Here is a 12,613-nt window from a genome sequence, read left to right as displayed (position 1 = left end):
TTTGGCAATTATTCAGTACCATCTGACACACTCACCATGCTTCCACTACAATGACTCTGTTAGTTACTATATGCACTTGTGATCATGTGACCAAATGTGGACTGAAAAACTGCCGTTGCCAATATGTGGAACTGAATTGAAATCACATCATTAAAAGTGAACTGAAACAACTCTTTTCATTATCGATTGTTACTGTCACTTCCAGGTTCTCGTTCTCCATTCGTTACAGTTATACAGTATCTCACAGAAGTGAGTACAAGCCTCACATTTTTGTAAATATTTTATTATCTCTTTTCATGTGACAACACTGAAGAAATTACAATTTGCTACAATGTAAAGTAGTGAGTGTACATCTTTCTTTCTTTCTTTATTTATTTATTTATAAAGCACTTTCACACAACTACCAGTTGATCCAAAGTGCTGTACAATACAGATAAAATAAAACAGATAAGAGACAACAGAACATCAAAACACAGCATAACAATACAATTGACATGGCTAGACAAAAGCTATTTGACAGAAGATGTTTTTTCAGCCAGCATTTAAATGCAGGCAAAGAGGGCGCAGCTCTGATAGAAGCTGGTAATTTGTTCCATAGACTAGGACCAGCAACAGCGAAAGCTCGATCACCTCTGCAATGGAACCTAGATCTAGGAACCGAGAGGAGGCCAAGATTACTTGATCTTAGGGACCTATTTGGTTTATTTGCCTCTGAGAGATATGATGGAGCTTGGTTTTGCAGAGATTTAAAAACAAAAGTTAAAATTTTAAAAGTAATTCTAGATTTGACTGGTAACCAGTTTAGGGAAATAAGAATGGGTGAGATGTGGTCGAACCTTCGTCTGCCTGTAATCAGTCTTGCAGCAGCATTTTGCACCATCTGCAAACGCATTATAGAAGACTGACTTATACCATAGTATAGTGAGTTACAGTAATCTAAACGAGATAGAACAAACAAGTGGATAATCTGTTCAAACTGTTTTACATAAAGTAAAGATTTGATTTTTGATAAACGCCGTAAGTGAAAGAAACTTGATTTAATGACTGCACTAATTTGTTTCTCAAAACCCAGGTTGCAATCAAAAAGAACACTAAGATTTTTAGCACAGGGTGTAAAGTAGGAAGAGAGATGACCAAATTGAAGAGCATAGTCTTCGATCTTAGACGTTCAACAATGCCTTTACAGGATTCAAAGGAAACAGGCTGAAAATCGTTCCACAGCATTGGACCACTTGATCTCTCAGGTTGAACAGAGTTCCACAAGGGCAGGTTAGATCTTAATTGAACGTTTATTACATCTTGTATAACAGTGTACATTTGCTGTCCCCTCAAAATAACTCAACACATAGTCATTAATGTCTAAACCGCTGGCAACAAAAGTGAGTACATCCCTAAGTGAAAATGTCCAAATTGGGCCCAATTAGCCATTTTCTCTTCTCGGTATCATGTGACTCGTTAGTGTTACAAGGTCTCAGGTGTGAATGGGGAGCAGGGGTGTTAAATTTGGTGTTATCGCTCTCACTTTCTCATACTGGTCACTGGAAGTTCAACATGGCACATCATGGCAAGGAACTCTCTGAGGATCTAAAAAAAAGAATTGCTGCTCTACATAAAGATGGCGTAGGCTATAAGAAGATTGCCAAGACCCTGAAACTGAGCTGCAGCACGGTGGCCAAGACCATACAGCGGTTTAACAGGACAGGTTCCACTCAGAACAGGCCTCGCCATGGTCGACCAAAGAAGTTGAGTGCACGTGCTCAGCGTCATATCCAGAGGTTGTGTTTGGGAAATAGACGTATGAGTGCTGCCAGCATTGCTGCAGAGGTTGAAGGGGTGGGGGGTCAGTCTCTCAGTGCTCAGACCAAACGCCGCACACTGCATCAAATTAGTCTGCATGGCTGTCGTCCCAGAAGGAAGCCTCTTCTAAAGATGATGCACAAGAAAGCCCGCAAACAGTTTGCTGAAGACAAGCAGACTAAGGACATGGATTACTGGAACCATGTCCTGTGGTCTGATGAGACCAAGATAAACTTATTTGGTTCAGATGGTGTCAAGCGTGTGTGGCGGCAACCAGGTGAGGAGTACAAAGACAAGTGTGTCTTCTTGCCTACAGTCAAGCATGGTGGTGGGAGTGTCATGGTCTGGGCCTGCATGAGTGCTGCCGGCACTGGGGAGCTACAGTTCATTGAAGGAACCGTGAATGTCAACACGTACTGTGACATACTGAAGCAGAGCATGATCCCCTCCCTTCGGAGACTGGGACGCAGGGCAGTATTCCAACATGATAACGACCCCAAACACTTGCTAAAGAAGCTGAGGGTAAAGGTGATGGACTGGCCAAGCTTGTCTCCAGACCTAAACCCTATTGAGCATCTGTGGGGCATCCTCAAACGGAAGGTGGAGGAGTGCAAGGTCTCTAACATCCACCAGCTCTGTGATGTTGTCATGGAGGAGTGGAAGAGGACTCCAGTGGCAACCTGTGAAGCTCTGCTGAACTCCATGCCCAAGAGCGTTGATTCAGTGCTGGAAAATAATGGTGGCCACACAAAATATTGACACTTTGGGTCCAATTTGGACATTTTCACTTAGGAGTGTACACTGGGCTGTGTGTTGAGTTATGAGTTACACAAGCTGTACACTCACTACTTTACATTGTAGCAAAGTGTAATTTCTTCAGTGTTGTCACATGAAAAGATATAATAAAATATTTACAGAAATGTGAGGGGTGTACTCACTTCTGTGAGATACTGTATCAGTCTGTTGCTACAGTATGTGACAACCATATGTGACCCTGGACCACAAAAGCAGTCTTAAGTCGCTGGGGTATATTTGCAGCAATAGCCAAAAATACATTGTATGGGTCAAAATGATAGATTTTTCTTTTATGCCAAAAATCATTAGTATATTAAGTAAAGATCATATTCCATTAAGATATTTGGTAAATTTACTACTGTAAATATATCAAAACGTCGTTTTTGATTAGTAATATGCATTGCTAAGAATTAATTTGGACAACTTTAAAGGTGTTTTTCTCAATATTTTGATTGTTTTGCACCCTCAGATTCCAGATTTTCAAATAGTTGTATCTCAGCCAAATATTGTCCGATCCTAACAAACCATACATCAATGGAAAGCTTATTTATTCAGACTGGTTTTGTGATCCAGGGTCACATATCACCTGAATGATGTTACATATGTGCTACTGTAGACAGACATCACTCTTCCTGTGCTGCTATAACTGGACTACATAAACCACAGGAGCACAAACAAGCAGACATTACTGATGAAAGTCTAATTTAGCCTCTGTTGTTTTTTTGGGCATGTTGAAACAATAGATGAAAGACACAGCAACTTAAAAGCCAGCGGGATGCTGTGCCTATGTCTGTAAGCCGAGGTTGGAATGCTTTTTCCCCATCTTTCAGAAAAGCTTTCCGGGAGGAAATTTTAAAAAAAGGGAAGTTTAGATGGAAGTTTGACAGAGCTGTTTTTGTTGTGTGGTGTCTTCCTGTTTTAGAGCCGGTGAGGAGGAGCAGCAGGCCCAGTCGAAGAAAGCCCTGAAGAAACAGCAGAAGGAAGCAGAGAAAGCGGCGAAGAAGGCAGAGAAGCAGGCCAAGCTGGTGAGTGTGCGCCAGGAGACGCAAACCCTGCCCACGGCCCACCACTGCCGTATGGAGGGCTTTTCATTGTTTTGCAATTCCTGTGACTACAAATCTGTGCATGTGCCTGAATAAAGTAGCATTTATGCATCCAGAAAATATTTCCCCAATATTTTAAACAGTCAAAATGAGCATTGTGCTTATTTTGTTTGCTTAATGTCTTATTTTATTAGAAGTGATGAAATTTGGGCTGTGAGGTTTGTTCAATATTGTACTGGCTTTTTTAATTATTATAATTAAAAAAAATAGATTTTATAAAAAAAAAATAATTACATTTAATATTAAAATATAATAATATTTTATAATAATATTAAAAATAATATAGTATTGATAAAAACAATATACTATAATAATAAAGTGAATAATGAAAACAGTCCAATAATATCCATGTTCAAATATTTTAGTACTATATTTAATATTTAAGACTTAAGGAGTTTTTTTTTTTTTTTGTCTGCTGGAATTTGTGAAACAATTTGTCAAGTGAGTCATTCAGAGACAGGAAACATGAGCAGAACAAATGAATAAAGTCATTCTTACTAAAATTGGCACATTTATTTGAGTAATTTCCAAAGAATACAGTTCTGTTTTACCTATAAAAGTCATTTTAGCTTCCATTTTAGCACTCTACTCTACTATGTACTTGCAGACATCAGTAGGTGTTTGAATTTGTGTCATTGCATTTTGGTAAGATTTTGAAGTGAACTTGCAGCACTTGCCTTACTCCAGAATAATCAGTATGTGTTTAATCTTTATGTTAGCTCTTGTGGAGGGTCTGTTTTTCCTCTACTGTTGAAGTTTTATTGAAATCAGTTTCTCTCTTTGATTCAGGCCGCAGAGCAGCAGGAAGCTGAGGAGGATGTAAGTATTTACTGTTCACTGTCCAAATTCACATTTTCTGTCTGTTATTAGCCATATCAGGTGTTATAGACTTAAAAATATATATTTTATGTACTTACTAGTGCTGTCAAACAATTAATCGCATCCATAATAAATGTTTTTGTTTACATAATATATGTATATTTATTATGTACATATAAATGCAAACACATGCATGTATATATTTAAGAAAAATGTTATATTTATATATAATATATAAGAATACGAATATATAAATGTATAAACATGTAAATATTTTCAAAATATATACTGTATGCGTGTGTGTGTGTGTATATATATATATATATATATATATACACATTTTCACAGTACACTTGCATATATAATGTAAACAAAAACTTTTATTTTGGATGCAATACTTGCATTCTCCCAAATATATTATGAATATGTATTTTGGAAAGATTTTTTTTTTTTTTTTTTTTTTTTATAAACATGTAAGGGATACAAGTAAATGGACCATAATGGCCCATTTAAGATATCATTCACTGAATATCTTGACATAACCCTGGCAATGTCTGTTTCAAGAACAAATTATTCTTTTGAGTTTAATATTTATTAATGAACTGGTTGATCCAGTTCACAAAACAATCTGAAAGATTTGTCTGAAAGATGATTATCAGTGATAAACAACTTGCTGTATTTTTGCTAAATATACCTCAAATGGACTTCTTTTTTGATGGTTTTGTAATTGTTTTTTTATCATTCTTGAGGCTTGAAGGTTTACAAACCCATTCAAGCATTCTTCTTTGGTGTTACACAGAAGAAAGTCATGTTTTAAATAACAAAAGGGGTGAATAAATGATGACAGAATTATTTTTTGCTTGACTGTTCCTTTAAGATTCATTACCATCCCTGTCTTCTTCTCTTCTCCTCCTCCCAGGATTTTGCCAAGGATCGCTATGGGGTCTGTCCTATGGTCCAATCCCAGCAGAAACTGGGTCAGTGTCCTTCTCAGTTTTTAAGTGGAGATTTAGGAGGGCATCTCGCTCCCACAGGATGAATATAGACAGGTTTCCCAGTGCAAAATCTGCTGTAGAATGATAATTAGGAATGTCTTTGAGCTTAAGAGATAATCTAATGCTGTCGGGATCTCTCTGGCGTCCCCTTTAGCTCTCCCTGATGTTCCTCCCCTCGCTGTCACACATAATAGTCTTGAATGACTGTACGAGATAAATCTCGGATGAGGAATTAGGGTGACATTGCTCCCGACTGTCCGGTTGCGAGTTTTTAAGCAGAACAAAGTCGTCTCCCACCAGCATTCCTCTCGGGCAGAGATAGACGAAGCTTTCATGTGGGTGGATTCTGGATCAGCCAAATGCCCTGAGTACTTTAACTGGGGCTGAGCGGGACCGCCCCGTCTCTGCTGCCTCATAATAAAGTCATAATGCGAGTCAGCGGAGGCAGGGTGACACTGTATTTGTCAAACCGGAGAAGAATTCACGTGATGGTCACCTTTCAGACGGGGCTTGTTATGTTTCATATTTATTAGCCCTCCTCCCGGTGGCTTTGTAATCCGAGTGAATGTCTTTGTGGAGATCTGTGTACAAGGGGGAGGCCTGTCGTCTTTGATGTCTTTTCTCTGAGTCTCTCTCTCTCTCTCTCTCTCTCTTCTGGATGGAGGCAGACAGGGCGTTGGTACGTGTCCAGGACCTGACACCCGAGAAGGCAGAGCAGCAGATCTGGGTGCGTGCCAGAATTCACACCAGCAGAGCTAAAGGTAAACGCCCGCCTCCTCTCTATTACACAAGCTCATCTGCTGCTGGAAGTGTTGCTCAATTCATTTCAACACGTGGAAGCTGCTCTTACCAAAGCTCAAGGGTTTCTTATTTAACATGCGGGCTGTATTATTGCATTATTAAACACTAAAATTACAGTTCCTTTAGCTCAAACAGTGGAAACCTGTGATAAACTCTTATAATAAAGACATAAACGTCATGAAAATAAGCTATATGAAACACATCCTAGTGTAATTTTAAATCTAGTCTTTTAGCTCATACAAGATTTACACATGGATATTTATTATTAAAAGGTGAAGAACCACCATCACGCCATTACTTGCCAAACTAAAATGACTGTGAAGCATATTTTGTTGGATTGTACTGTTTTTAATGTAAATAGACAATGGTTTTATTCAGAGGTGTGTTTAACTGATTTATTTAAAAATGTATCACTTGTGAATGTATTTTAGAATTTTGACATCTGAAATGTCTTTTATAACCTTTTGTTAATTGCATGCCTTGTGTAGTTTATTCAGAGATTGCCATAAAAATAGCTTTGATGCTGGAATGGCGTTAAAAAGTGAATGAATAAATAAATAAATAGCTCAAACAGTAGAGCATGGGTTTGGCACCAAGGTCATGAGTTTGATTTTAAGGGAATGCAAGAACCCATAGAAATGTCCTTAAGTATGTATATATCTTAAAAATGCAATGTAAGTTGATTTAGATAAAAACGTGTGCTAAAGGCTTCGATTTAAATATAAATAACAGACGTCATCATAATTATACATGAGTGTATTTCATAAAACATTACAGTGAAGCATTTCTCCCCGTGAACTTCACATCAGATTCATTTTTTAATTTATTTTTTAAAATTGAATTCAACTTTAAACTGGAAAATTTGTGCTTCGATCAGTATAAAGGTGCTTAGTTTGGAAGTGACCCCTGAATAAGCCGTTCTTCACGCATTGGTAGACTATTAATAATAGACAGTGGATTTTTTTTTTGTGCATTGAATTTTGTCTAATACTAGACCTACTTTTGCTGCATTTGCCAAAATATGCATGCGAATATGGTTTCCCAGAACATATATGACTTTACATTCCATTTATAGTGTGATCAATGAACAGCAAGTAAAAACAGCCACAAAAGGGGTCTCTCTATTGATTTATTATTTGACCAGGCTGCCAAGAATGAATGTATTTTTACACAAAGTTTATTTAATGCTAAACAGTTTTTATAACTTGTCAACAATGAGCCAAAAAATGACAAGTGATAAAATGCGAAGTATGCAGCAAGCCAAATTACATTGGCCTTACCAAAAGTTGAGACCTTTTAACTCAAAAGGTGGATTAAAAATGTGAAATATGAGGTGATAACTACTATTTAAAACGTTCATTGTTCACTGCTTCATATGCCTTTTTTGTAGTATACGTTGTAGTGTAGCTATACTTTATTTTATCTAGACTTATTTTCTTATTTTCCTCAATACGTGTGATGCACATTCTTAAAATAATAATATAATATATATAATTTTCCCTGCTTTTCAGTCCTGTAATTTTCCATACCTGTGGTTAATGGAGGATATGGGTGCCCTCAACATGTGCCAATTTTTTGTTTTTGTTTGGATGAATTGTAATGACGTTGAAAGCTTATGAAAATAGTGGCCATTTTCACTACAGAACTGACAAACACTCCTTGTGGCTGCGTTTTATTAATAGTAAATGATGTCAATAGAAACCGTTTGGTTGAATCCTCAGCTTAAATGAAACTTTGTGGCTTCCCCTGTCTGTTCCACACAATCCAAGTCTGAAGGGCCCACACGTACACGCCTGCTTTAAAAGTGCAGTAATGAATAAACCACGGCTATATCACTAGTTTCCTTCCACTATGACTTCCATGTCAAGGATCCTTTAACCCAGCTTCCTTCATTCTGTCAGTGTGCTCTGGGCTGAAGGATGTCCTTCAGCACAACAACATCCTGATTTTCTCTGCGATGAAGAGTCTGTTTTTAACTACCCCTCAGCTGTCTGTCTGTCGGACTTCAAAGAGTCTGGGTGGTCTCTGATCTTGACCTGATCCGTGTCAGGTTTACACCAATCAGAGTTTGTTCACTCTCAAGGTGTCTGATTAGCAATTTGGTGACAAGTCAAAACTGCACGCATTGTGTCTTTCAAAGAGACGTCCAGATGTTCTGCTGATAGTAAATGTGGTGCTTTTTTATTTAACTCTTCTGACAAGAGTTGGACTAGCATGCTCTACTTTGATATCAAATCCTAGTTTGTTAGAGATTTAAATAAGTAAATGTCTTTAGTAATTGGTTAAAATGTATTGTTGAATCCAGAAACCAGATATTATGAATTGGTTAGTTTCTCTCTCTCAAGATAACATGAAACCACATTTACAATGCATATTATAATGTGATATATCTGTTTGGTTTGTGAAAGTAGGCACATTATTATTATTATTATGCATTTTTATTGTATTAGTGGTGCTGTTATTGTTCTCAGACTTTGAATAATCCATAACTAGTACTATTTGTCCTACTACTTCATTCTATTCTATTCTTTTACATATTTAAAAGTTTGAGGTTGGCAGGATTTTAGTGTGTGTTTTTGAAAGAAGTCTCAAATGTTCACCAAGGCTGCATTTATTACAATCTAAATAAACAGTAAAATTGTGAAATATTACAGTTTAAAATAAGTTTTCTATTGTAATATGTTTTAATATGTAATTTATTCCTGTGATGGCAAAGCTACATGTTCATTTTCAGCGGTCATTACTTCAGTCTTCAGTGTCACAATTGTTTGAAAAAAAAAAAAAAAAAATATATATATATATATATATATATATATATATATATATATATATATATATATATATATATATATATATATATATATATATATATATATATATTTATTTTTTTTAAATTCTTTAATGAACCGAAGATCAAAAGAACTGCATTTAATAAATACAGATTATTTTGTATCATTATAAATGTTGTTACAGTCACTTTTGATCAGATTAATGCATCTTTGCTAAATTGAATTGAATTGAATTTCTTTATTGTTATTGTATGCATGCAACTTTCATTGTACCCACCAACAAAATTTCACATGCAAACTCCACACTAAATGCAATTAAAACTAAATAATAAAGTAACAATCTGATGCATAAGTAGACATAACAGACTACTGCCCCCAAACTTTTGAACTGTTATTGTGCTGTTTGTCTTGGGCAGTAAGTGCCCGTCTCTGTAAGGTATGCTGTGGTATGTGTCCTGACAGGTTGTTTTCTCTCCAGGGAAACAGTGCTTCTTGGTCCTGCGTCACCAGCAGTTTACCGTGCAGGCCCTGCTCGCCGTGGGAGATCGTGCAAGCAAGCAGATGGTCAAGTTTGCAGCTAAGTGAGTATAGGCCACGTTTCCTGTCAAACAATGGTGGGAAAAGTGAAGTCTTGGTGACTCGTTCCATTTTAACGTGCTAAGTGGCGATCGATAAAGTTTCACTTCAGAACAAAAGCTCCATTTTTGCAGTCGGATACAGCTTTCCCTCAACACCGTAATGGCTCATTCCCCTTAAAACAACAAACAGTAGATACATCAGAGAGACATGTCTACATAAAAGTATGGCTTGCATGAATGGGGTAAAATATAGAGGGTTGTGGGACAATAAGACAAACATCAGCTCACAAAACTGAAACCTTTTATTTCTTTGCATTAGTTGCGATTTAGTTATTAGCTTATTGATTCCATCTGGATGTATGGAAACGTGTACGTTTGAACATTTGCACGATTCGTTCTGTTGCATTCTTGCTTGAAACGTTTCTTGCTTTCACAACTGTTTGATAGACGAGGCTTGTTCACTTTGTTTTCAAGTCCACTTCCATTCTTTTAAGAGGGTCAGAGGGTTTGTTGCTTGTCTGTGTTAACATCCTCCGCAGCACTGAATGGTAGCTGAACTCTATTCACATTATCAGTCATGAATTAGGAAGGGTGTTGTGGTCTGGGAGTTCCTTTGCAGTTCCTTACGCTGTTGATCTAGTTTCCCATTGCTTGAAGTTGAATGTAATTGTTCTTGACTCAAATGGTTCTGGTTGATAGCTGTGCACTTGGTTGTTTCTGAAGGATTTCTCCACAGAAGAGATCTTAGATGTGCGCTCGCAGATCACTGAAACAGATTTTGTGTTTTGCAGAGAAACTTCCTCTCTTTGCATTACGTAAGTGTTAGTGGAGTAACTTGACAGTTAAGTTAGAGAGTTTCAGTTAGAGGATGCTTAACACACCCAACTTCCAAGTTTCACCAAATGCATAATTAATATATGAGCTATACCTATTTTTAGAGTTCCAGAATTGTCTAAAATGATGTGGTGTATTTTAAAATAATGCACACCTGAATTAGCTGCATTACTCTAAGATGCACATTCCCCTTGCCTACCTGGAAGCACACATTCATTATTATAATAATTTATTTTATTTATTACTTTTTTATTTTTTATTTTACTGAATTGTATGTTATATTATTATATAATAATTGGCGGAATATATATATATATATATATATGCATCTATAATTGTATGTTGGTTTCTTTAATTATATTGCAATTGCTGTCATTTTTTAAAAGTAATGAACTAATGCATTACAGTGAGTTTTACTGTTTTTAATGCTGCAGTGAAAGTAGTTTTAATGCATTAATTATACCTATTAATGCACCTTATATTGCATTGTAAAACTCATAAATAAATGTATTTCACAGCTAACACATTATAACACTTATCAATTAATTGTTACACTATGCATTTTAAATAGATATAATGTATTACAATGCACATTTATGAATAATTATAATCCCTTTAATAAGCCTTTATAATGCTTTATAATAAATGCTTTATCATGGTAACATTCAGCCTCTCAGTTTGAATATCACAGGGTAAATGCATAAATTTATAAAATGCATATTCTGAAACTAAAATCTATTTCTGTGTCCAAAGAAAAAAAAAAAAAAACTTTTTATATTATATTGTTTTATTTTATATTATTTGGCAGAAACAATTATCAGTGTTTTTTAAATATTTAATTAATGTTGCTGTCTTTTGTCGTATTGCCATAGCCAACGTTTTCTAAAATCAATAACCAACTCAAATAGTGAGTTTTACCATGTTTAAGGGTTAGTTTCACATCCTTTTACCATGGTAGAATCCCAGTATCCATTAAACCTCCCGTGGCAAAGATTTTAATGCACCTTTGTATTTATTGAAATTCATCTCAAAGGGATACAAACCAAGCTATAAAGCCACTCACTTCTGATGTCCACAGTAATTTTACATGTTTTTTTTACACCACTTCAAATCCTGTTCATGCCATATCCGTTCATAATAAGGTTATTAAGAAGTGCTTCTTGAACTTAGGATGCTTCAGACCCTGATTAGAGTTTCTTTGTGTGCCGCCGCCTTGCTACCTCAAACCTATATAGAGACTTTACAGAAACGCTTTGGAGCACAGCTCCCTCTAGCTAATGGTCAGTGGATGTGTAGTCTTCATCACTGTAGCTTGCTGAAAATCAAATGTTGTGCGATTAAAGCATATGTGCACAATCAGAGGGCAGGTCAAACACACTCGCTCCCTGTATAATCCTCTCTTTATATCCACCTCTCCCTTCAGGCCGGCGTCCTTTCAATGCACAAGCACTAATGCAGAGCCCATCATGGGCGGCTTAGTGTTCAGTAGCCAGACTTAATCAGGACTTATGAAGAGCAGCGTGTCTGTATGGAGATTGTTAGAGAGGGCCGTGTAAGCAGAACTGATCCCAGAGCGATGTGGCCGCTCTCTGAGCAGCAGCTGGCAGGGACTGGCGCATCTCATTCTCTCTCTCTCTGGTCTCTCATTACTCCTTTGTAATGACCGGAGCTGAAGGTTGCAATCTCAATTTGTGCCGTCTGTCTCTGAAGCAGACAGTTGGCCGTCATCTTAACGTTTGACCTTAGAGAGGCAACATGGCTTAGTCTTGCCAATCTAATATTGTTTCACTAAAAGGAGTAGGTCATCCAAAATGAAAATTCTGTCATCAGTTCCTCGCCCTCATGTCGCTCCAAACCCCTTTATTTATTTTTTTGACAGATCGTGAACATGTCTGTCAAGCTTTAAAAATTTAGATCCGAATATTCATCAGAAGTTTCTCATTTTGTGTTCCACCTGAAAACTAATTTGGAATGACTAGAGGTTAAGTAAGTGACTGGATTTTCATTTTTAGGTTTTCACTTTACTGCTAATATTTTTGCAGTGTTTGTGGTGGTGAGAAACTCATGGCCTTTCAATTCGTGACACAGTGTTTCATCAGAGC

At 36.7% G+C, this 12,613-nt stretch overlaps 1 protein-coding gene across 1 annotated transcript in view; it reads left to right on the top strand.

Annotated features, from left to right (window-relative positions):
* The window catches only part of dars1 (aspartyl-tRNA synthetase 1), a 33,605-nt gene that overhangs the window by 3,310 nt on the left and 17,682 nt on the right, over window positions 1–12,613 (top strand). The window contains exons 2-6 of the mRNA XM_058787403.1: window positions 3,515–3,617; window positions 4,485–4,514; window positions 5,434–5,491; window positions 6,178–6,270; window positions 9,578–9,680. Coding sequence (XP_058643386.1) covers window positions 3,515–3,617; window positions 4,485–4,514; window positions 5,434–5,491; window positions 6,178–6,270; window positions 9,578–9,680 — 387 coding nt within the window. The remainder of the gene's footprint in view (window positions 1–3,514; window positions 3,618–4,484; window positions 4,515–5,433; window positions 5,492–6,177; window positions 6,271–9,577; window positions 9,681–12,613) is intronic.

This window comes from Onychostoma macrolepis, chromosome 09 (assembly GCF_012432095.1).
Source record: "Onychostoma macrolepis isolate SWU-2019 chromosome 09, ASM1243209v1, whole genome shotgun sequence".
Taxonomy (NCBI): domain Eukaryota; kingdom Metazoa; phylum Chordata; class Actinopteri; order Cypriniformes; family Cyprinidae; genus Onychostoma; species Onychostoma macrolepis.
Note: the sequence above shows the minus strand (reverse complement) of the source record. Positions and strands in the feature narration are given on the sequence as shown.